Raw genomic sequence first — 25,368 nt, forward strand, 5'->3', positions numbered from 1 at the left:
TGTACAGAAACACGTCACACACTGGCTATGTTGCTTCTTTAGTAACGGTAAAATAGTGTATTTTAGCTTTACGGAGAAGTGACAATCAAATGTAATTTAACACTGGGCAAAATGTAATGACGGAAAATAAATTAAGCTTACATATATTTTCGCGAAGTGCAAGTAGAAATTGCGTAACACGGTAGATAAAAAAAGCGTCAAGGTTCCCTGGGAGTTGTAGTTTCTGTTGCCTTGGAGCTCACTGTGTTAGTCACGGAAAGCACTCCAACTCCCGCGATACCCCGCGATGCTTGGCTAAGCCACTCGCTGGTGCACGCCTACGCTAAGTAAACCCATCGACTGTAATCCTCACTGTACACAGCGGAATCCTCTGCGGGTATTTTCTGCCTCCTTGTAACTTTGTCTCAAATAAAGCAAAGAAATGGACAACTCTGGGAAAGAAAAGGAAGCGATTCAGCTAATGGCCGACGCTGACAAAAAAGTCAAGTCCTCTGGCTCTTTTTTGGGAGGGATGTTTGGAGGGTAAGACAGCACTGCACCAAAGAACAAACAGCTAGCAAGCGTTAACTGTCAGCAGCAAAGTTGGCACGCAGCCTATTTCTATGTAGACTTACATTCAGTTAGTTATCGATCTGTTCATTTTTACAATGTTGTAGTTTAATTTAGTTGGGTGTTAAAGCAGGTGGAAGACACATGACATCCAGTGGGACTCTCCCTGTTGGCGAGTTAGCTAAGTTAGCTGTCAGTATCATTGTAAACAAGTCAGCAGATCACGAATCTCTGTTGGACCTAGCTTAGCTAGCTTGAAGGCTACGCAGCAGGCTGCTTTAACCCTCCTGTTATGTTCGTTTCTCAGGAACAGCAATAGTGTTCCTGTGTCAATTTTACCCAGGGCATGTTTTATTATCCAAAGGTGTCAGAAACCAAGAAATCCCAATAAACATTGTTTATATTTCATAACTCCATTACTAACCATCTCAATCAATATTTAGTGCAGTTTATGTACATTGGGAAGACCTACATATAAAATACAAAGATTTTACATGACATTGAGTTTTTGAAAATTTTATTTTACATTTTTAATTTTTTTCTTTTATGGAGTGATGTTGATAATTAACACAAGTCACCTCTACTGTTCAGGGTCAGATTGACCCAAACAGTATCTATGTAATATAAACATGCAAATGTGTGAAATGTGTGAATTTTATATGTTGATTACACTTACGTAGAAGAAGTTTCATCCCGAAAAAATACTTTTAACTATTTTTTTTTAGATTTTTAAACTTTGAAATGGGTCAATTTTACCCGTAACATAACAGGAGGGTTAAGCTAATTTGGCAGGTTAAAATATCAGTTTTGCAACTTGCTCTAGAAATGCACAGTTTCACCCTATCATGCAGATTGTCAAACAGTAAATGTCAATATTGTTACATTGTCTGAACAGTTGATATCTTTACATTTTGTTCATATGGTGACATTTCATTTCAACCCCAGGATTTGGTTTCTGTATTCAATTCACCAATACATATCAGTTTTTGTGAGAAAACACTCTCCTCAGGATGAAAAACCCAAACATATTCTCTTCTTAGCTAACGTCATAATCCCCAAGGAAGTCACCCTGCATTTATTGCTTTTAACACAACAGTATTTATGGCAATGTTCAATATTTATGATTACTTTTATTAGTGCACCCATTAACATTATACTTAATCCCCAAAACACATAAACCCAAGGTTTAATAGAGGTTAAAGGATGAGGCAAATGTTCACAATGGCAGTAGGCACTATACCACATATTAAAAGAATAATTATCTCTATGCTATACCACAGTGACTGCACAGTAAAGACAACGGCACTAAGCACAAATACAGTGCAACAGATAAGCTTCAACCAAGGCTAAACATTTTTTAAAAAGGCTGGTAGTTTACAAGGTTTTGCATATCTGACTGTAATAACAACATGAGTTCAAACATAGATGGCTGTTATAAAGGTTAAAGACACTCTGATTCCTATCCAAATGTATTGTCTACTAGTGACCTTGGGGAGATCATAAATGTATGTCATCTTGTATTTGAATATTTTACCATTTAACCGATATAAGAGTAAGGAAGCTTTGTTTTCATAGGCTCAAAATACACACAAAGAACCTTATTGTTATTGTCCTGCGTGACTCAGTCTTTTTTCCAAAGCTCTGTCCTAAGTGACCCCCAGATGTTACTGGTCGTGCGTGATAACTCTTGGCAGGCTTTATATTGGTAATTCTGTGGCTGACCAAGCAGTGATGTAATCCTCCCCCATGATTGAATGGCCAGAGTATTATTACAACTCCAGGGAGCTCCCAGGGGTCCACTTCTTGTCATGGAGGGAGATCTATAGGGCTTGTGTAGAGGGATTTATATAAGCCAGTCCACCAAGTTGAGTATAGAATCTCCCTGAGAAATGCAGTAGCTTTGCATGTGATAAAGTTCATCGGTTCATTTTTTTCACCAGCTTAACCTCAGTATGCCATAGAGCCTGCATGAAAATTTGTACTATATTAATTTGTGTACATTTGTTTTGTTTTTGTATCATTTGTTTGTCTAGAGGACCTCACAAAGTGGAAGAAGCATGTGAGATGTACTGCAGAGCAGCCAACATGTTCAAGATGGCCAAGAACTGGAGTGGTGCGATAAGCTGTTTCCTACCAAAGATATCCCCCTTATCAATTTCACACACTTGAGAAGCTGTAGGATTATGTGCTGATTTTCTTGGCACTATAACTGCAAAGCGCAGCACTTGTGAAGGTGCCACAAGTAAAATAAAAAAAGGTGGAATTATGTGCATAAATTAGAGTGTAAGCTGAAGGCACAGTATGTGTGTGAAAGTTTCTGTCCTTCTTTTCTTGTCTCTGTCTTCAGCTGCTGGAGCAGCGTTTTGCAAGGCAGCTCGTCTCCATATGCAGCTGCAGAACAAACATGACTGTGCCACCAGCTTTATTGATGCCGGAAATGCTTACAAGAAATCTGACCCTAATGGTGAGGCAATGTGGTAACTCATTAGTTTCAGTCCTAATTTTCACCATATCTTACATTTAGTGCCTGAATTTTTATTTCCCTTTTCTAAATACATATTTCTATTGAAGTAACGAGTAACGTCAGATTTTGGTATCAGTTATCACATCCATGACTAAAAGATGCATCATTGAGTGTTTTCATGAAGACAGTTTGTAGTAAAGTTGACTAGCTAGAGTATTCCTGCATCTAGCTGTGTAGAAGTAAGGCCATAAACATGTCCTCTGACAGAAAACTTGTGAAATCTCCAGAGACGAGTCATTGTAGATAGAGTAGTTTTCTAGTTTACCAAAACATTTGGTGTCCCCAGGCTTAATCTCACAGTTTTGACAACAAATCAGGGCAGTTTACTACTGAGTCTGTAGCAATGAGCCTGTAGCTTGTAATGAGGCTGCAGATCTCACTTTTTACAATCTGCTTTAGCGGCTTTGCTGTTGATGCTTTAAGCACGTAATGTGCTAGATGGGGCTGGGCAATATGGCTAAAATCTTTTTTTTTGTGTTCATAAAAAGTCTTTTTGTAAATGCTCCTTGAAAAAATGCTCGATTTCCAACATAATCTGGTGCTTCAGCTACACAATCACTCATGAAAACCAAAAATGTTTTAATATTAAGATTAAACAATTTTGTCACCATATTTGTTTGTTGTTCACATGTCGTAAATATTGCTGAAACGCAATTCAGTCGCTGTTTTTTTAATATTTTATATACTGTCATATTGCCTAGCCCTAGTGCTTCTTATGGCATTTACCATTAAATGAGTTATAGTGCTCTTTGCACCTCCTGTGGCTTCATTTAATGTTATTTAAATATAGATGCAGCCAAAGGTCAAATGGGTCTCAACGGGATGATGCATTTGTTCTGTAGAAAAAGAGAAGGGTCTTGCTTGTGTTTTTTTTGTAACAAGTAACACATGTTTGCATGCAGCATGTGAGAAACTTTGTATCATTCACCTCATTTCACCCCGCTGAAATAACAGCATGCAGACTGATACAGAATGACGTGCTGTGCAATGGTCTGTTAGATTTTAACAAAATTAACAAGATGTCTAACTGTTCCCTCCTCTTGCCCTTATGCTGCCAAAAGAGGCAATCAAGTGTTTAAATGCTGCCATCGATATATACACAGACATGGTAAGATGCGTATAGAAAGTGTCCTTCTATGTTCTGATCACAGTAAATTTGGCCATATAATTTTTATTTTACATTATATTTTTATAGCTGGAAAATGTTTAGTTGTGACGTCTGCACTCCTTTGACTTATAGTGTTAGTTCATATCACCTAGATGACTGAAAATCATCATACACTTAATGTCAAAGACTCTTCCTACCTTGCCTCCAATTTACAGATTTATTTTTTTGTCCTGTATCAACATATTAATTGCACACATATTTTTTTTATTAACACTGATACCTTGATCCAATTTCCTTTTTGTTATTCCCTTGAGCGAGGAATATATCACAAAGTTAAAACCTTCTATGCATGAAGCCACAGGCTACTGCTTGACCTCGCCTCTCTGCACTGATAATGCAACGCAACACTTTCATTGACTCAAGAGGCATCTGTGGAAAGATCCAGTTAGTAATGATTTCTCCTCTCCTCCTCCAGGGAAGATTCACCATTGCAGCCAAACATCACATCAGCATCGCAGAGATCTACGAGTCTGAACTGGTGGATATCGAAAAGGTAATATCACATTATTAATACAAACACTATAGGGCATATTTGTTATGAGGAACACAATACAGTATTTGTTGTTTTTCTGTTGTAAAGGCCATTGCACATTACGAACAAGCGGCAGACTACTACAAAGGGGAAGAATCCAACAGGTACTAAAATATATATCTCTTACACTATCTATTATTTATTGTAGTATTTATCCCCCAAGATAGTTAATCAGTCACACGAGAAAACATTTTGTAGGTGTAGTACATACATTTGTTTATGTTGACCTTTATTAAATCTTCATTTAACAGAGCTTGTGTTTATTTAATGTTACCAAAAATAACCCTGTGTACACGCTTTTGCATTTATTTCAAAATGACATCATCCTAAATGTATCTGCCTCATGATTTTAAAGAATGCTTTCGCTAAGAAACTAGTATGAATCAAGAGTTGCTCAGTAAACAGTAGGTCTTTTTCACACAACACATGTTCTGTAACATGTCAGAAGGAAACACACAGGTGAAAATAAAGTTATTGAAGGCTGTTGTAAATGTACAGTGGCTGCTTGTGTTTCAGGGTCCCTGCTATAGAGCATACTGTCTCATTGTCACACTGTTCTGACTCACAGGGACACTTAAATAAAACAGACCCATTGTTAATGTCATTAGTAACAGCTGTTCCTCCTACAACAAGTCAAAAACAGACCTATGCACAGTTTATTATAACATTTCCATTTGAATTCACAATTTCTAGTGTCATATGCTAATGAACAGCACACTCCTGAAATAATGAAACAGTTGATATCACTCTTATAGTGTGCTTTATATTAATTGTGTTTTTATTGTTATTTAGTTCTGCCAACAAGTGTCTGCTTAAGGTCGGGGCTTACTGTGCTCAGTTGGAGCAGTACCAGAAGTCTATCGAGATCTACGAGCAGGTGTGCACTACTTTTATTTGGGCTTCATGCTTGCACTTTGTTAATCAATACTGTTTTGATGATCTTGACATTATCTTACACTTTGTTTGCATGATGTGAATGTATCTAGGTTGGAGCCAACACGATGGACAACCCATTGCTGAAATACAGCGCCAAAGAGTATTTCTTCAAAGCCTCCCTCTGTCATTTCATTGTCGACGAGCTCAACGCTAAGGCAAGTTTATACCTCTGTGTTTCAGTGTCAGGATGTGGGACGGGGACTTGTGGTAGAAGTTTAACACACTGTGTCTCCACAGATCGCTGTTGAAAAATATGAGGAGATGTTCCCGGCTTTCTCAGACTCTCGAGAATGCAAATTAATGAAGGTGAGGTGATGCTAAGAACTCTGAGGAATCTCATGGCTTACTTCCCCCCCCCTTAATCTGTTCAGTTTCTATGAGTAACCTACATTTTTTTTGTCTGAACAGAAACTTCTTGAGGCTCATGAGGAACAGAACAGCGAAGCTTTCACAGAGGCGGTAAGTCTTGTATACCCTGAGAAAGTTCTCAAGTTTTAAAACAAGGCTTTTGGTGAGCACAGGAATCCCTTTGCTTCAGCTCGTGTAGTTGTGTTGGATCCCTTGTGTGCTCCAAAAAGTTGAAAGCCGGATCTCAGGATCTCAGGTATCCAGTCAGTCTCACAGGACTGCGTGTTGATATGGAACTGGTGCAGACTGATGGAGTGCATCCATATAAAGTTGAGCGCCTTTAAGTGTTTTCAAAGTTAACTTAAAGTCAGAGAGTGAAGAGTTCTCATTAGTATGTTGTGTACAGTATGATTTTCATGTCAGAGGTTTGGAGAAATCTATTATAATTATAACAGCTGTGTGATTTTATACATACTGTATGCAGTTTGGGTGTCAACTCAACTAAACTGTATATAGGGTAATTTCAACAGAACTGAAATTAAAGGGATAGTTAAAAAAAATTTGGAGTCTGATTGTTCGAGGTACTTATCCATATTATTTACTGTGTGCAGTAGATGGTGGTTGGCACGCCCCTGGTTGGGCAGAACAACCAGCATAGAAGCAAAGAAATGTTCTGCAGTGGACGGCAGCAGCACCACATATTTTAACCACCCAAAGAAATCTATATCAATTTAATACGCTATATTTTCCAACAGGATATTGAAGCTGTTATCTATACTCTCTTCAAAGCCACCAGACTCCTTTGACAAAAATAGTGATTTAAACTTGCAGAACATGTGTCACACAATATGCGAACAAACTAAAGGTCAAGGCAGCAGGAGACCAGCAACTCCGTCTTCTGTCACGAAAAATTAGTTTTCTAGTTAAAGGAGTCTGGTGACCGGGGCGTCCCGGTGGCTCATACTGGTAGAGCGCTTACTATTAAGGCTGAGTCCTTGCTGCGGTGGAGCCGGGTTCGAATCCGGCCTGAGCTCCCTTTGCCGCATGTCTTCCCCTCTATCACCCCCTTTCAATCTATCACTTTCAATAAAGCAAAAAAATGCCAAAAAATAATCTTTAAAAAAAAAAAAAAAGGAGTCTGGTGACCTTGAAGATGGATGTCACAGCATCCAAAAGACTGCCTGACGGTAAGGTAAAGCAGTGAAAAATACTGTAAATACTGTATACACTTGAACTGATATTGGACCTTTATTTAGGTGGATAAAATGTACTTCTGTGCCTATCCACAACATAACATTGCTTAGCTTCCGTGACAGTACTCCTTAACTTGGTGCATGCCGACCACCATCTGCTGTAGGTAATAAACTGACTCTTGATTAACACATCATACAACCCCACTTTAAAAAAATCTAACTATGCCTTTAAACTACAGTAAGTGAGCAGAACCTTTCAAATGTAATCCTAATTTGGGAAAAAAGCTTATCTCTGTGTCCCTTCGCCCGCCTGCAGGTAAAGGAGTTCGACTCGATCTCACGTCTGGACCAGTGGCACACAACCCTCCTGCTGCGCATCAAAAAGACCATCCAGGGCGATGAAGGGGATTTGAAATGAAAGGAGCCCAGGGGTAGAAGTGCAGCACGGAGGGACAAATCCATCACGCATGCTTTCACACACACAGACACACAAACACACACACTTTTCACTCAGCTCACTGTGTATAGCATCTGGAGATGAGTGTCTGCTGATGACTTTGAATATTCCACTGCTCACTGCTATACTGTCAGAGTGCTATCTTTGCTTTCCTTATGAGCATATCTGAATCTAGTCAGAATGTAAATCCTCTCGCCCTCACCTCTGTCCAGAGGATTGCTGCATACCTTTTTCTGCTGAAATCTGTCCCGGGGAGATTTCAGAGCGGTATAATGTATTGAAACTGATGTTAGTATTGACAACAAGCATTGCATGTTTTGTACTATTATTGTTTCCTAGTCAGATGCAGCTTTTTTGTATCTAGTTTATGATATATTTAAACTGATTATTTAAATGTTTCAGTTGGTTCTACATATGATATCATGGTGTGTATGGATTTCAAGAATGTATCACATCCATTTTTTATTTCTTATTATAGAAGGGAAGTTGTCAAATCAATGTCATGATTGTTCCTAAAACTAAAGTCCTTACAGACACTCAAAAAGTGATTTTATTAAAATTTTTATCACCAACGGGGAGAGACTCTTCTTGAAGAAGGGCAAAGATATGCACCAAGTGTAGACTGTTAAACATTTTTACTCACAACCACTGATTTTTTTTTTTCACCACGCACTCGTACTTACATAACTTCAGGATTACTTTAGGATTTGTTGATGTAATAATACTTTGAATGTTTGAATCTGTAAGCTGTGATTTATAGTTTGCCTGTGTAAAAATGTGTTTTTGAATGAAAAGCGCTGACATGGAAACCGTTACTCCTTATTTCCAGGGCAGTAATCTTGGGGTAATGTGCATCATTAGTCATTCATCTCGTGCTGTGTTGTGATGTGAACCCATCATTGAAGGTTGACTACTGCAGTGCACCTTCCAAATGGCCAGTCGCTAAGCATGTCATTGTGTATAGATTAGTGTTGTGTTACATTCACTAGTGTGAGCCAGACCAAAGTTTTTACAAAAGGGTCAGTCGCCCTGTGTATCCAGCTTCTTCCAGATGGAATGACAAAGGACCTTGGATATGATCTGTATGCTAGTGCGAATGGACAATAATAAAGATATAATCCCAGCTGTGCTGTGCTGCCTTTGACCTTACCTATAAAACAGCAATGTTCTAAGTAATAAATGTCCAACTTAGTTTAAATCATCTTTTGGGTACATAACACAGAATTTCCATGAAATGCAATCAGTGGAGGTTCTAGACCAGTGTTACTGTGGGGGCCAAGGTGGGGCCAGTGTTTAATCAGAGGGGCACATTAACAATCGTCAAAAATTATATTTAAGCATTCAAAACCTTTATTTTAGCAAAAAGTCTCATATTTGGAAGAACTTCATTGATTGAAGCAATGAGACTTACCAACATTAACATTATTTTTGTACGACAATGACATTTCTCATTTTTGTGCACAATTTTTTATAATTTTGAAAGTGCAGTACAGTGAAAATGATCTTTATATTTAGCTTTTATGGTACAATTAAACTATTATACAATTATGGTTTCCTTTTGTGTACAATGAGGTATTGTTTGAACAAAAAAATAGGTAAGAATTGTTCCGTCCTTAATCGTTATAAATTGATCATTTTATTATTAATTTGACACAGGGGCCAAGGGCTTCTTCACAGGGGCAGTGGCCCCTGGAGGCCCCTGTGCAGAACCGCCACTGAACGCAATTGTTTTAGTCAGGATTTTACTGTCAACCAGAAAATGAGCATTGTATGTCTCTTTTTACACTGTCCTATTCAGGGTGCTGTGTGTATTTCCATATATAGGCCAGCTGCAATTACTCAATTGTTTTAAAAATTATATTTTGTGAGTTATGACTATAGCACCACTTAATACAATGTTTGTTGCTATTGTTTAAATTAATATATTCTTAACTCATGTTCTTTTATTGATCTATTACATTCTTGCTGCCACCCTGTCAGACTGTAACCTGATACTGAAACATGACCATTTAATTGATGGAGCTTGTTGGGGTGCTAAATAGGTGCTAAATCAGTCAGTGTAATCAATCATACTCATCACTGGCCATGTCCTCACACAACAGCGACTCATTATCTACATTAGATTTAGTGTTGATTTCTCAAGCTCACATGCAACTACTGAGAGATTGATTTTTGACCAGCTTTCTCTCTTAGCAAGTGTCAAAATTAACATTTCTGTAACCGATTTAAACTAATTTTCTTTCTTTGTCACATGATACCTGTTTGAAATTCCAACTTCAGGGGTTATGTTTCTTAACATTTGGAAAAAATAAATAATTTGTTATCAGAGTGAGCCATAAGGATTTCATGCAGGTACCCACTAGACATAAACAGTTAGAAACACTGCTGTGGTTCCAAAAAGAGAGTGACATAATTTTGAATGGTTTTCAATTCTTCATTTACATTCAGACAAACATAAATCATCAGCAGAGTCGCAAAGAGTATGCTATCATTCCAAAGGTGTATGGAAAGCTACTTGAGGATTCACTGGGGTGCTGCTGTGCAGCTGCCAAGGACTTCTGACAAAGTTCCCAGAAATCAAGGTTGTAACTCCTGCAATACATAATGTATGGGGAAGAGATGTCTGATGTCAATTTAATTAGTAAAATATACTGAACCTGATGTAATATTTGACTTTATATCTCATCAATTAAGAAACACCTTAATTTCATTTGTATTCAATTTACTTTGTGCCACATTTTCCCCTTATGAATTATCACATAATACAATAATAACATTTTCTAGGTTTATTTCTGAAACATGACTAAAGCACAGCAGAATCTTGTGATTTTTTATTAACACCTTCACGTTCGGAAAGATCGTAACAAGCACTGAACATAACATCCAAGTCTGTTAATAAAACACTGGGCTTGATCATGATTAAACACCACATGGTCCCAACACACATTCACACACTCCTAATGCCAAAGTATATACATGAAAATAACTGGGTGGTAATATGATTTTAAATTCCCCACACCCAGATGAAATTAATTCAAATCACATGCATTTTCTACACAGCATCTTGAGCTGTTGCCCCTTCAGGATCACCTGTGGGGTCATTTGTTGTCCTCTGCTCTCCATCACATGGGACAACATCTGTTTTTACTTTTTCACAAGTCTCCTCACCAACAATCACAGTTTGAATATCAGGCCTCAAAATAACTGTCTCAGAAGTGTCCTTAGTCTCAGAAGCTGGAGCCAAAATGGTCTGTGAGGCCGCAGCTTCCAGGAGGGATGACGTGGAAACAGTTGACATCTCTGAGACTGTCGTCAACATGGCATCAGAAACAGGAACGGAGAGCGTGGGTATAGACAGAGAGGTGGAGGAAGCTTCAGAGCACAAGGGGATGGTGTGAGACATGGACACTGGTATCTGGAGGGGGACAGGGATGGCTTGTCCATCAAAGGAAAGGATGCTGGCCCCTGTGCTGTCGGTGGTTACGATGGGCTGGAGCTGGGTCCCGGGTGGCATGTCAGTGTGGATGACAGTGATCCCACCGAGTGCGCCGTGGCTGACCACAGCAATGGCCCCGTGACTGGTCCACTCAGATGGGATAGTGACCGGCTCAGATGGTACCATAAAGGAGTCAGTGTTGGTTTTACCATGACTGTCAGTTGTACCACCAGCAGCAGCAGCACCGGCACTTTTTTTACCAGTGTTCTTTTTCTCCTTTGCTCCTGCCTTTTCCTTAGGGGGACTTTTTGGTTTCTTATCCTCCACATTTCCCTCCAACACCACAAGGTAGGTTTTCCAGGGAGCATCTGAGTCATGGATCTAAATGTTAAAAGAGCTCATGTTATTTCACAGCAGTCTGATGAGTCAAAGTACTTCAGAATATCAGGAAGGGCAGCTTTTCCTTCCGAAGTTCAAGACTAACAACGTCCCTGGAACTAAGGGACGTTGTTAGTCTCGAACTTCGGAAGGAAAAGGATTTTTGTATGCATCTGTGTAACTATCACAAATAAACTGAACTGAGCACTGACTACAGCAAAGCAAGTTTTCTAATACTGTTACTATAGTTACCATGTGGGAGGTGAGCTAACTAGCTGTAAGCAGATGGTGGGCAACAGTCTGGTGGTATGTTTGGCTCATGGCGCTTACAGCTAATGTGGCTAATAGATCTAACAGCTAATTCATTTTCATTTCATTTTAAACCAATTTGGAGCGAAAATTAATGTATTTATTTCCTCAACATTTTAATGGTGTTTTTTTTATTGTTGTAGATGTTATTTTACAACTACAGATGATGAAAACAAAGTAGAGACACCACATATTGATTTTGGGATGGTTTATACTGTTTTTGTGATTTCTGGGTCATTGGTGAAAAAAGTTAGCCTGGACCCCTGATATCAAGTGATAAACATGCACTGGTAGTCCCTGTACAAAAGTCTAATGCCCTTGACAATTTCCTTTTTTGATTGTTTGTAATGTGATTCAGCCAAAGTACAAGTTTAATCAAGACTGTACCTACACAGGTGACATTACATAATAGTTCTCATTACATTAAGATAAGCACTGCTCACCATAGTGTGCCTGCGTAGGGTGGACTTGTCTGTAAATGTACGTCTACAGAGACCACACATGTAGGGCTTCTCTCCTGTGTGAATACGCTGGTGCCTCTGGAGGGCATTGAGCTGGGTGAACTGCTTGTCACAGTCCTTACAGCTGTACGGACGCTCACCTAACAAACAGAGAGGACACGAACATTGTTTAAACAGAGGAGAAAGAAACTTTTTTCAGCTGTAAAAGTAGACTGATGATGCCAAATTATCAACAAATATGTCAATATTATGTCAATGTATGCAATTACCTGTGTGTATCTTTAAATGCTGATGCAGGGAATTCCTCTGGGCAAAGCCTCGACCACACTCTTCACACTTGTAAGGCTTGGACCCAGTGTGGATGTTTGAGTGGTGTCTCAGGTACTCTTTAGATGCAAAACTTTTCCCACACGCCTCACACATGAAGGGTTTCTCTCCTAACAGGAGAAAAACAAAAATATTTTAACCTTTGGTCTGGTATGTGATGATTGCCTCACCTTCATTGGGTGCAGACTTTCAAGGAGAGTTGACCCCAAATTTAAATAGAACTAGATAACAATTCTCTTTCAATAATAGTTAATAATAAAAGTATTCATCAAGATAGTCCTTTATCTTGAGTAACCGGGTCATGATTTCTGTTTTTTTTTGGCACTTTAACAACCACAAGCCGATCGCCATCTAATTGCACTATACTGGAGAGAAGGCAGACATCTCTATGACCGATATCACCAACACTCTGCAACTCACAATAATGCAATTTAGATTGATAAAAAGCATGATAGGAAATACAATAAGTCCCACTTTATAAAGTATTTTTGACAGACATATGTTCCAAATTGATCCAAAATCTCCCCTCAAGTTAAAAATGACAATGCAAAAATCTAAAAAGTTGTGAAATGATGGCAGTCTTACCTGTGTGTGAACGCTTATGATAGGACAACATGTGCTTCTGAGTGAAGCGGGCTTCACACTCGTCACATGCAAATGGCTTTTCTCCTGTGTGAGTCCTACAAACAGTAAAATGGACAAGTTAGGCCCTCATCTATTTTAAACATATACAAATATTCACTTATGTAAAAAATAAACATATATCGTTATTGAGTCATTGTTACGCTCTGGTTTTCAGATTTTTCTAGCAAGAATTGATTTGAAAATTGAGAATTAATTTTGAGTTTCGCTGCTAAAAATCAATGGTATTTGTCAAGCAGAGGCAAGAATTACTTGTTCAAATTACATCCTTCCTCACTTACCTTAGATTAAAACCTGTCACCTTTCATTAACAACTTTGCCTGTCTTTAGCATCTACAAACCTCCCACTCTAATTCATCATCCTTTGACCAGCCATCGTCAGTGAGCTCTGTACCTGCGGTGCATCTTGAGGGCAGAGTTCTGAGTAAATCTTGCACCGCAATCAGTGCATTCAAATGGCTTTGCACCAGTGTGTGTCCTCTCATGCAACAACAGGGCAGTTTTGGAGCTGAGTGACTTTCCACAGTCGGGGCAGACATGTCGCATATTGTTACGTTCATGTACCTGAGAAGGGGACAGAATTGATCAAATCAGGGGAAAGCATGTAGATGAACGTGAATCTTTGGGATTTATCATTATTGCATATTTATACATTATATTCCATGTATTTTATAATGGAAATAATATTGTTTATGACTTGATGATACAGGAATTGTGTGGAATTTAATCAGTCCTCACTTGTCTTTGATGGCGGACGACATCCTTCTTTCGCTTGAAGGTCTTTGCGCAGGAGTCACAAGAAAAAAGCCTCTCATTACTGTGCACGTGCTTTTCATGGATCTTTAGATTGCTGCGGTTAGCAAATGTTTGCTCACAGGTCTCACAGCGATAGATGACATCTGCTTTCACTCCATGGTACGTACTGGCCAAGAGAGCAGAAGACAAAGGACCTTAGATTTCAAAATGAGAAGCACTGATGATCATATAACATAGCTGAAGATTACAAAATGGATGGATAGCTCAGTGCTGTTGTCAACAAAACAACTGTTGTACCAAATAATTTTTCATAACTTATCCACCACAGTTATAAAACGACAGGGACTGGACCCAACTGATTTTTTAGGAACCAATCCACACAGTATAGTATCAAAAATGCCTAGTCAGTCAATACCAAATTTCAAAACCTAAGAAGCAAATCTGTCAACATCAGTGGGCCAAAAAGAAAGCAGCATGCTTGTACCAAGATCTAAGGATGCTTGTGATTGGCTGCCGAACATTACATGTCATAGAAGCATGCAGGAAAAAGACTATGTTCAGCACAGAGAGGGGGCTTGTGTGTGTTGTATTTTGGGAGGCTTGACTACACATAGTTGTAAAGGAGCTGGAAAAAAATTTAACCGTAACTGACTGCCAATACTCAACAGTTTGTGTCTATATAATTCCAATTATTAAACCCAGGTGTAGGGCTGAGCGATATGGACCAAAAGTCATATCCCAATATATTTAGGCTGAATATCAATATACGATATATATCCTGATTTTTTTATCACAAAGTGAGAGCAAATGTGCAGTCAAAGTCAAAGCCAAATATGACATGTAACAAGTAGTTTTATTGAAACCGTTTATTAAGTGAACATAAATACTGTATAACAACAGGAGTACCTTTTAAAAAAAAAAAAATCAAGCTCCATAAAGTGCACATTTAAATAACAAAATATCTTAAATATAAATAGCCTATGAAATAAAATAGGCCAATCTTTTTCTGAAATAAATATATTTATATGAGAAAATAGCGAACATTACAAATTAACTAAAAAGGGCAGCATTTACATATAAATAAATACATTTTTTTTACTATATCGATATATGCGATATGGTCTAATTCCATATCACATTTAAAAATATATCGATATATCTTTTATATCGCCCAGCCCTACCCAGGTGCACTAATAAGTCGTACCTGATGTGCTTTAAGTAGCTCCTCTCATAGTGGAAGGTCCGCAGGCACTTGTTACACTGAAACTGGGCCTTAGATGTTCTTTGTGAGGTCTCATTGGACTGTCCCTCCTCATCCTCGTCCTCCTCCTCGTCCATAGATAACAACAAGGAGTCTTCAGGATCACTACTCTGCACATTTTCCTCGCATTCCGAATCATCTGCATCAGAAACTGGCCTTCCAGTTGATAAGTTATCTCCTTTCTCTGCCTGATTCTCTGGCTGAGCCTCGGCATCAGTCCTGTCCCTATTCTCCTCTGTATCTGCATTGGTTACTTGGTTTTCATTGTTAGCCTCTCTTTTAGCATGTAAATGCTTTTGAAGGACTTTATGGCCAGCCAATCTAAGTTTTAAGTTTCTTTCTTGTCTTTTGCCATCCTTCACTGCGTTCTTTGCCTTTAATCTCTTAGAAATGACTTCTTTCTCAGAGCTCTGTGAAGAGAGACGGCGCTTAAGAAATAAGCTTTTAGGCTGCTTCTTCCCTTTGGTACTTTTTTCTTTCTTGGCACCATGCAAGTCACCTTTATCTTTTGATGCAGATGTTTTCCTTGTAGGTTTCTGCAGGATTCCAGCACTCATGGCCTCACCACAAACCTCTGACAGATCGTCACAGTCCAAAAATTGTGCCGCTGCTTGAACGTCACCAATCTTGTCTCTGACAACTTCAACTTTCCCAGTGTACACAAATTCTAAAAACTTGGAGAAATCCTTGGCGTGCATATTGGAGAGTAATACTTTGTCTCGGGCAGCATCTTGAGAGAGGAGGATCTTCTTGAAGTAGCCACTGGATGCTGCAAGCATCAGCTGGTGGGCCTGAAACTCCTGCACATCTCCTTGGTAGTCTACCTGCACTGTGACATCACTTAGGTGTCCCTGCAGCCTCAGCTGATGCAGAGAGGCCAGGATGTTTTCATGGTGGGACTTTGAGGTTAGCTGGACCACTTTGACCCCCATGTTTCATTTGTGCTGCTGAGAAAAAAAGGTGGAGGGGACTTATTATGCAAAGCTAACTAGTTGTGTTTCAGCTACATTGTGAACACACACGTTTTCTCAAGAGTTGTGACCGTGTAGCTCCAATTAAACGTTTTGAAGAAGCCTCAGTTTGTGTCTTTGTGCATCATTATTACTAGGGCTACTATTAGAGCAGTAAACGTTGCATGCTAGCTAGATCAAAATCAGCTGGGAGGTCATGTCTTGCTCAAAGGTAAAAGAGGGCAGCTAATATTAAACCGTATGCTTCGTCAATTTGTAAAAATAACTAACCGCTCTGACACAAGGTGAACAATATCACACCTCTGTATTTAAAGCTAACGTTAACTGCCATGGCAACAGCCAGCCTTGCTTTGTGATATATTGTGTTTTTGCCTTCATTATGTTCAGTGCTAGCGTAAGAAACTGCTAACATTAGCACCACAGACACAATGGTAAACAAGCTAGGGTTGCTAACATTAGCTGTAAAATAAACAGGTTTGAATTGCGCTACTACAGGTTCAATGTGCAGCACAGTGAACGGTGAATGAGTGGACGTGTAGCAGCCAGCTAACTACACAACAACACGAAGCAAGTTTTCTTACCGTAAGGTCGGTAAAATGGCAGCCCTTCACAAATGTTCTCTACGGCGGAAGGTATTTCCTGTAGAAATCGCACCCGAAAACGGGACTTGTCTTTTAAATAACCGACATCCGGTGCAGTGCTGGCTGATTTGGGATCAGCCCTCCATTTATGGTCATGTTTAAAGTTTGTATTTCCGACTTCCAACTGCTGCTCCTGGATCATTTTAGCAGCTTTATCGACTATAAACGTCAAATGTAGTGCCCGTGAGATTTGTTTAAACGTTACATTTGAGGATTTACAAGCATTTCTGTCAAACTAGTTTAGTGAGATAATATTTTGTAATGTGTTGGCTTAAGTAACGTTACCTCCACAACACTGACCGTTTCACTATATATGTTTAATAGCCGTTGAGCAATAACGTGTTGCACTTCTATAGTTACTGTTATTGCTGTAATTAGGAACTCTGCTTTGACGTCACCACTAAAATAAACGTAAGCCACTATCTTGAGATAATATTTAACTGGATACAGGGGTATGTCAACTTTAGCATGATACAGCTGAATTTTAAACAATGATTTACTAGTAATGACGTTACCGTAACTCCAACACTGATAGCTGAACTGTGTACATTAGTGCATTACTGCCTCGTTGCCGCACCGGGGCGCCATTGCACAGAGGGACGTGACATGATCGCCGCTAGTGTTGAATTAAAAAAACAGATTACCCTGCATCTTTAACGGACACATTTGCATTTTCCTCAGCATTATCAGTTGCCACACATACTGTTAAAATTCTAGCCAATAGTTTCACTAGGCAGACCTCATTATGTGTTGGAGTAGCTGTCTAAAAAGTAGCTGTTCAGTATTATAGCCTGTTGTAGTTGTATGAGAATGGTTCCAAATACAACACAAAATAGGTCAACACTCAGAAGGATTTAAGATAATTCATTTACATCCAGACCAGCATAAATCATCTACAGAGTTGCAAAAAGCATGCTGTCATTCCAAAGGTGTATGGAAAGCTACTTGAGGATTCACTGGGGTGCTGTTCTGCAGCTGCCAAGGTTTTTTTTTCTTCCAGAGGAAATCCATATACCTTACATTTGTCTTAATGAATTCTGCAAGCTAGCAATCTGCTCTGTTCCGGTGACTCATTCTGCTCTCTGGACCGGAGCTGTGCAGACTTCAGCTCTGACCTGGAACACTGTGTTCGCCTGGCTTTTATTATATTACTTCTCTGCCACACACAATACCATATTTTAGAGATGACACTTTTTATACAACTGGTTCTTCCTAGTACACTTTTATATTAAAGACACACAACATCTGCAGATGTGATGATCTGTAGCTGTAAGCTCATGGGAATCAAAAGTATTTGCATAGATATTATTATGGCATAAAGTATTACCATGAAAATGAGCCGAGAGTTTAATGGAATTACTATGCACAAATTAATGAGACAAGTCATACAAATTAATTCTCAGTGTACTGCCATTAGTACAACTTTTGACATGAGTGAGATTAGAAGAAGGAAAACATTTTTCACTGTAAGCGTTATAGTGCAAAAGCCTTTTTCCTTTAACTTATTGTCGGAAAGAAGGAATCTATATTCATGGAAAAGTTGGCTGTTCATTGAATTTGCTTTAATAAAATGATAATTACTACTGTTATGACCATCTGGGTCACATTTTCATTTTTCTTGTGCTGTATCGTGTAATATGGCATATATCAAATGTTCAGCAGGATCGGGTTCTTAGTAATGATGGTAAATATTAAACCCAAGTTGTGGTTTATGATGTTGTCACAGGATGCTTGTCAGAATGAAGATATGCCAGAGAAACAGGCTTGTGGTTTCTACATGTCATCACTGGTTGACATGTGTAATCAAGGGGATGAACATATTCAGCATCACTGAAATAAACAAAAGGTCAAACAGTCATTTCAGAAACATGCCCTTTTAATCTACTTTCAGCAGTGATACTGGTTGACTTTTCAAATGGCTCTGGGGCATTTTGTGTTTTTCGGAAGTGCACAGTTCAGCTGTGGAGAGAAAAAGTGGATGTCAACCACAGTCAAGAGTTCAGATGTTGCCAGTACATGGAATGCTTGATAGCCAGCTGCGTTACCAGGCCATCTAGTATACAAATTAAATTCCCGCAGATACATCATCATGTTGTCAGTGAAGAAGATGAGGTGCAAATGCCTGCTGAAAGGTGATTGGCTCAGCAAACAAAACATTCTGCCGCGCTGGGTCGTGTTTGCTCTGCTATGGGTAGACTCCTCCACAGACCCGAAAATATCCGTGCTGACGTTCCACAGCGCACAAACAACATGACAAAATGTGCACTGTGTGAGAGAAAAAGTAATACTCGAAGCCAAGGCCGATTTTAATTTGAGGCTACAGAGCACACGCACACACACACAAACACACACACAGAGTAAAGAAAACAGTAGAATTCAGGAGTTTGGTGGTGATGGTTGAGTCCAGGGCTCGGTTTGGTGTGCTGGAGTCGTACAAACACTTTAATTTGGATGCAGTGAGGGTAGGTCAGTCAGGCAGTGTCCTTGCAGGACCTTTCTACAGCTTCTTAACGGGTCTGACTCATAATCCCAGCAGATGAACTGAACCAGTGATGGTAAACACAAGAACATTACAGTACATGGAAGTGCAGACAGTGGTGGTCCAAGAATAACCGCAGCATTCTCTTTGTGCTTGCCCATAGAACCACACAAGTAATGCCAAACCAATCAACAACCAGTCCAACTCAGTGTTCTGTGGTGTCTTTCTCTTCCCCTCCAGTCAGTGAACTTGGTTAACAGAAAACATCTTTCATAAATTTAGTTTTTCATGCTCTTAGACATTCAACACAGACATCAATACTTTTATTTTAATCAGTGGCATGTTCCTAGTTTGACTCAAGGGTCATTGATTTTATGCAGATTTCGAGTGGTTTTACATGTTTTTGGAAATGGACACGGATCTCCACCCATGTTTATGTAAGGTAGAGATTGGGCAGGAGTCAAACATTGTACATGTTTGTGTAGTCCTGTCAAGACCAAGGTTACTTTGCCAGAATACACACAGCAGTCCAGACTCATCACTGCTAGTCTCTCCTAACACATCAACCTAATGTCTTTCCCCTTTCCCCCTCTCTGTTTTTTTACTGGCTGAATGCCACACCACATTCAGCTAGTCCAGAATATTACTGAAACCCCGCAAACCCCAATGTAACATCAGGACATTAAAAAACCAATGATTCACAACAATCACAGAAGACTTATAATGTGGAAATCTGCTTCTCTCTCACTGATGAGGAATTACAATTTTGGCATAAGGACACAGCCTCACAAATAACCAAACGTAATCATAAGCGGGCAAAAAAAAAGATTGAAACATTTTTTAGCCACTGGCTGTCTGTCAGTGTTGATTGTCTTAAATTCCAGTTCATCCAAACTTTGGTTTATTACCATAAATTTCAAAACAAATCAGCAACTGTTGGCACACTAACATGCTGAACATAATGGTGACAATAGTAAACATTATACTTGCTTACTTAAAGCCAACGTGGAAGTGCTTTGAATATGCATTTTTTTCCCTAATGGCTAAAGCCTATGAGAAAATTAGTTCTCACTTGATTTATTATCACAGTGAACATTTTCCTAATGAGTTTACAGCCTCAATTACTAGTTTCAAGTCATCTACTATACAGCATCAATTTTTCTAAAATTATGATCCCATTTTAAGTAAAATATACAATAGAGTCGGGTACTCTTTAGGGCAAGGCTATCTTGTGATTGACAGGTCACTACTGTTTTTGTTTCTATATAGTCAGCTGTTTATTTTCAACTATGGATGCACCTTACTAACCAAGCTAGCTAGCTAGTTAGCTAATAACTTTGCATCCTCCTCCGAGCTCAAATCTCTCGTCCAAATGTGGTTACTTCTGGTTCCAAAAAACCAAGATGGCGATGAGAAAAATGCATCAATTAAGGCTTCAGAATTGTTGTGCACAAACCAAATGGTGGTGTTGCGATGACTACATCCACTCCTTTTGTACAGTGTATTGTACAGCCTCACAGAGTAGTGTGGCTGTAGACTTGTTCTAAACTTCACTTCACTGCAGTGTATTGCAACAAACAACTTCACCTACATGAAATAAATAGAGTGTGAAAATAACCTGAGAATGTTATCTGTCCTCTCCCCCTCGAATAGGCTCCATTTCACCAAACAGAGATGTTTTTCTTCTGGTTCGGAAAATACTTTCCTTTCATTGATGAAAAGATATACGGCATTCAGAGATGAAATTACTTTCCAAATGGCCTCTGACTCACCATCTCTATTCCCAGTGCTCTCTCACACTCACCCCCCTCCCTCACCCACTCTCCACCTTCACTCGTCCTTGTGCATGTTCTATCTATTGTAACTGTATACAGCACTTAGCACTTCAGACGGCAGACAAACCAGCTCAAGGACAACCGCCCACTCTTGTGATGCTCATAAATAGACTATTTGTCCAGGCTTACCAATCACCTTACCCACCGAGCCCGTGTGGGTGCTTGTGGACATTGTGTAGCTTGCACCAAAATAGATCTCCAGTGCTGCTGCGTGAGGGTGGATTTGGGCCTCCAGCCTGCAGTGAGAGAGACCACTTTGCACGGGGAAAAGGATTGTTGTGCCTTTGAAAATTAACAATAGTGACTCACAAAGTCTATCCCTTTATAATGTGTGATTTTTATCATCCGTTTGCAATCTGTAGCACACAAAAACAGGTGGTCTCACCTCCGCAGAGCTTCCCAGAATGCAATACTCTCCCAGACTGTGTGGGACATGGCCGTCAGCACATTCCTGGAGAGCTGGATCCCCAGAAGCAACAATCCCTCCTTCCTCTCTTCCCTCCCTTCCTTCCTGCCGCCCTCGTGTCCTCTCCTTCGCTTCCGTGGATTGCATCACTCGTCTGCCTCCTGGCCTCTCCTGCTCGGACCCTTTAATCACATATGGCACACACACACACACACACACACACACACACACAAAGTAAATGTGTGCACACCACAGAAACACACAAATGCAGACACACATACACCCATTGTGGGCAGAAGGCACCCTTGTCAGTCCTCGTACTGGTTTTGTGGCTTCAGTTGGAATTTTATGGTTGGTTTGAGCAGAGGATTCTGGAGGCTTTCCAGCTGCCCTCCAAAGACTCCGCTCCTCTCTTTCTCTCCCTCCATCTCTTTGTTCCTTCCTTTCAGCTTTCCTCTCTTTTTCCTTTCCTCCTCTCTTTCCTATCCCCCCTCCCTGCTTTACCCGCTCGCCCTCAAGGTCAGAAATATCCTGTGGTTTAGGTTTGATCCCCTTTGGATATGCCTTCTCTCTCTCCCTCGTTCTGTCTCTCCCTTCCTTTCTGTCTCGCTCGTGCTCATACACACACACACACACACACACACACACACACACACACACTTACTGTAAGCATACTGCACTAAGCATTCCCATACAGGAAACACATGCTGGGATCAGCATAGGCGGGTCTGTGTGTCTTGCAACTGCACACACACACACACACACACAATCACACACACACACGCTCCCTCCCACCAGGGGTCAACAATCTATCTGAAAATGTAACATTCAAAAAGAAAAAAATCATCTGAGCTGAAGCTGTCATCACTGAAGACATCAACCATCTTAACTCCAATGGTTCAGTGACAGTAAATAAAAGAGACGGATCGTGAACTTCTTTCCATGGAGTCACAGTGAGTTGACTCGCAGTGAGGGGACTGCACAGACCGTACCCAGGTTAACCCTGTTCCTCTGGGTTCACCTATTCTCCGAGTTGTGTAACATGGCAGAGGTCCAGCACTTGTGTAATAACAGGGGCCATGGCTGGCTGAAAGAACGCCAGTTCAACCAGTCATGTCTTCATATCCGCGGGTTAATGGAGGAAAACAAAGTCTTGCCCAATTAAAGCCTTGATCCTGAGTCTCTAAAGTGTGAGCATCAGTCATGGCCATACAGATGTTGAGTTAAGTTTGTATACTAGAAAATATACTTTGAAACTGGTCATAAGGCAAATTTATTCCTTTTATACCCATAAAAAGGTTATTTAGGATCTCCATGTGCATAACACTGAGAGCTAAAAACTGACCTTGGATCTGTGTAATATGTCTCTTTCAGACATGTGCTCTTTGCAGGGCCTAGTGATATAGTGGGCATAGTGATTTCATGAACCAGCTCTCATTTTTCTGAAATGTTCATGTATGTTGAAGTTTTTTTTTTTTTCACATCACATTTTCCAGTGTTATTAATGTTATGTAATTCCATGCTGCAGTGTTTACCAAAGAATTAGATTCTATTGTTGGTATTAGCTGACAGGAAAGACACAGTCCTTCAGGTAGCTGCTGTTGCTAACTCAAATTCAGCCAGCAGAAACCCCAGCACAGGGGGTCTGTTCCCAGCCCCAGGGCTCTGTCTGAATCCTGGGGCTGAGCCGGGGTTTGCACAGGCTGAATTCCAGTTGCTACATTCGGAAATGGAAGGTCCGTCTCCAGACTGTGGCGGGGAGTAAGGCAGAGGGACCACATGGTGTGCTAGCTAACTTGCTAACTTTAGATGAGTGGCTTACCTAAACAGTTACTTTAGCTAATGTTATGTGCCGAATCTGGTCGTTAGCATAGGATTGTGACTGCATGAGCCATTTGTCATAGTAGCACTTGTAGTAAGAGGGATCAATATTGGAATATATCATTAAATCAAGTCTATATTTGATTACCATGTTGCAAAATGAGAATTAATGGAAAAAAATGTTTTCATGGCTGAAAAATGCTGCCTTTAAAGAATAGATGTTTTGTTTTCTGTGGAGATACACTGCCTTTTGCAACTATTTGGGACTTTCCTAATTATTGTTTTATTAACACTTTGCCCATTCACAGGCCTCCTGGCAAGCCAAACACTGCTGACATATCTGGCCTTGAGCTGAGTCAATCACTTACGGGGAAAGCAGTTTTGACAGGGATTGCCATGGCGCTGTTTGGAATTGACACTTTAACAAGAAAGAAGAAAAGACTCTCCCAGTAAAATAAACCACAAATAGTTCTCGGGAAACGTTGCACCCTGCTGCTCGGTTTCAACTTGTTGACACAACGGCTCAAGACAGATTGTTTTTCAAATATGCAACCGGTCGTCAAATATACAGTGTTAAATGAACTTCGGGGTCGCCTCACAAAGGTCGGTGTTCTCCATATTGCATTTGTCAATTTTCTTTGGGTAGTCTCCCAGAAGTGAAGGAGACCACAGACAGGAAAATATCTATGTGAAATGAAGCCCAATCGTGCGGCCAGCTGGATCAACCCATGTAATAAAGCCAGCCTGTAGATATACAGTAAGATGGTTGGTTGGATTGATTGTTTTCTTTTTTTAAATTGTTCTCATCATAGCTTAATTCTTTGTATACATTGCCTTGTTTGATTATAGACCCACCATTACTTGCTTCAGAAAATAACATTCTATCTCGTACTGGGTGAGAAAACGAGGGAGGTATTTGCTGCAGTGTCCTTGAAGTAAGAACTTGAATGCTGACCTATTCCCTTTTGACTGTCTGTGGTTCGCAAGAAAATCACAATAATCCCAAGGAACACAGCTCTGCTTTAAGAGCCACCATTTTCTTTTTGTTATATGAACCCCGCTCTCCTTCAACATCCTTTTGAAAATGTCCAAAAATGGAGAGGAGAGAGGAGAAAGAGCATGGGGGGGTAGGGGGGATCTGACAAGCTGCTCCAGCAATGAGACCCATGACTGACACATTTACTGTGGAACAAGACATCTATGTGAGTGTGTGAGGGAGATAGACACGGAGTGAGAGGACGAGATAGGAATAATGCCTGTCTCTCTCTCTCTCTCACACACACACAAATGTTAGCCAAGAGTGTGTCTTTCTGTCAGCTGAGTGAAGTCACGGGACTGAAGCTCTAGTTCACTAATTTCATTTCATCCTGGCTGGCGAGGAATTTTGCAGGGGCACAGGCATCTCTGCAGGACTGCCGTCTCTTTATACCCTGACTGTAAGCCTCACTGCAGACACTAATGTGTCACTCTTTCCATAATGAGCTCTCATTTGATCTGCTGCCATCGAAATGGCCTTCCGTCCAGACAACTGTCAGTGTTTATCCATATTATGAAGATAACGGGGCCATCTTCTGTGGTTTGGCGGTGTCAGATGAGTGGAGTGTGGAGGAGATTGTCAGAGAAGAGGAGAATGATTCATTGTGCAGCTCTATAATTGAATGATCCAGCATTCATCGTGGGCATGATGGTGAGATCATCTCCCACCATTAGGCCTCGGAGCCGGACTACAGGACAGCAGCATTGTGCACAGACATTTAAAGGACCATACCAGTGCTTTTCCATGTGTTAGCTCATTAACTACAACTTGCACATTCTTCACTTTACTGCTGACTGTTTTCTAAAGCAGACCATAGTGTTATAGTGGTATCCCATTCTTGAAGAAGCCACAGGTTTCTAAGGTTTGCACCACAGTGTGAAAGTCATTTAACAGCAACTTGA

At 40.1% G+C, this 25,368-nt stretch overlaps 2 protein-coding genes across 4 annotated transcripts; one reads left to right on the forward strand and one right to left on the reverse strand.

The window, feature by feature from the left end:
- Window positions 1-300: 300 nt before the first annotated feature.
- Window positions 301-8,830, forward strand: napbb (N-ethylmaleimide-sensitive factor attachment protein, beta b). Of its 2 annotated transcripts, XM_059357053.1 has the most exons (11): window positions 301-522; window positions 2,583-2,662; window positions 2,897-3,013; window positions 4,135-4,181; window positions 4,657-4,734; window positions 4,822-4,877; window positions 5,566-5,650; window positions 5,760-5,864; window positions 5,947-6,015; window positions 6,118-6,168; window positions 7,567-8,830. In XM_059357053.1, exons 1-11 carry the CDS (start codon window positions 422-424, stop codon window positions 7,666-7,668), a joined length of 891 nt encoding a protein of 296 aa, XP_059213036.1. In that variant the 5' UTR covers window positions 301-421; the 3' UTR covers window positions 7,669-8,830. The 2 variants fall into 2 exon arrangements, with proteins under 2 accessions (XP_059213036.1, XP_059213037.1); XM_059357054.1 differs by lacking the exons at window positions 301-522; window positions 4,135-4,181 and having other exon boundaries at window positions 2,588-2,662.
- Window positions 8,831-9,039: 209 nt separating this feature from the next.
- gzf1 (GDNF-inducible zinc finger protein 1) lies at window positions 9,040-17,077 on the reverse strand. Of its 2 annotated transcripts, XM_059357074.1 has the most exons (8): window positions 16,830-17,077; window positions 15,221-16,224; window positions 13,999-14,182; window positions 13,655-13,824; window positions 13,204-13,298; window positions 12,561-12,728; window positions 12,274-12,431; window positions 9,040-11,524 (listed from the first exon to the last, which is right to left on the reverse strand). In XM_059357074.1, exons 2-8 carry the CDS (start codon window positions 16,207-16,209, stop codon window positions 10,760-10,762), a joined length of 2,529 nt encoding a protein of 842 aa, XP_059213057.1. In that variant the 5' UTR covers window positions 16,210-16,224; window positions 16,830-17,077; the 3' UTR covers window positions 9,040-10,759. The 2 variants fall into 2 exon arrangements, with proteins under 2 accessions (XP_059213057.1, XP_059213058.1); XM_059357075.1 differs by having other exon boundaries at window positions 15,221-16,839.
- Window positions 17,078-25,368: the final 8,291 nt, after the last annotated feature.

Source organism: Centropristis striata, chromosome 18 (genome assembly GCF_030273125.1).
Source record: "Centropristis striata isolate RG_2023a ecotype Rhode Island chromosome 18, C.striata_1.0, whole genome shotgun sequence".
Lineage (NCBI taxonomy): Eukaryota > Metazoa > Chordata > Actinopteri > Perciformes > Serranidae > Centropristis > Centropristis striata.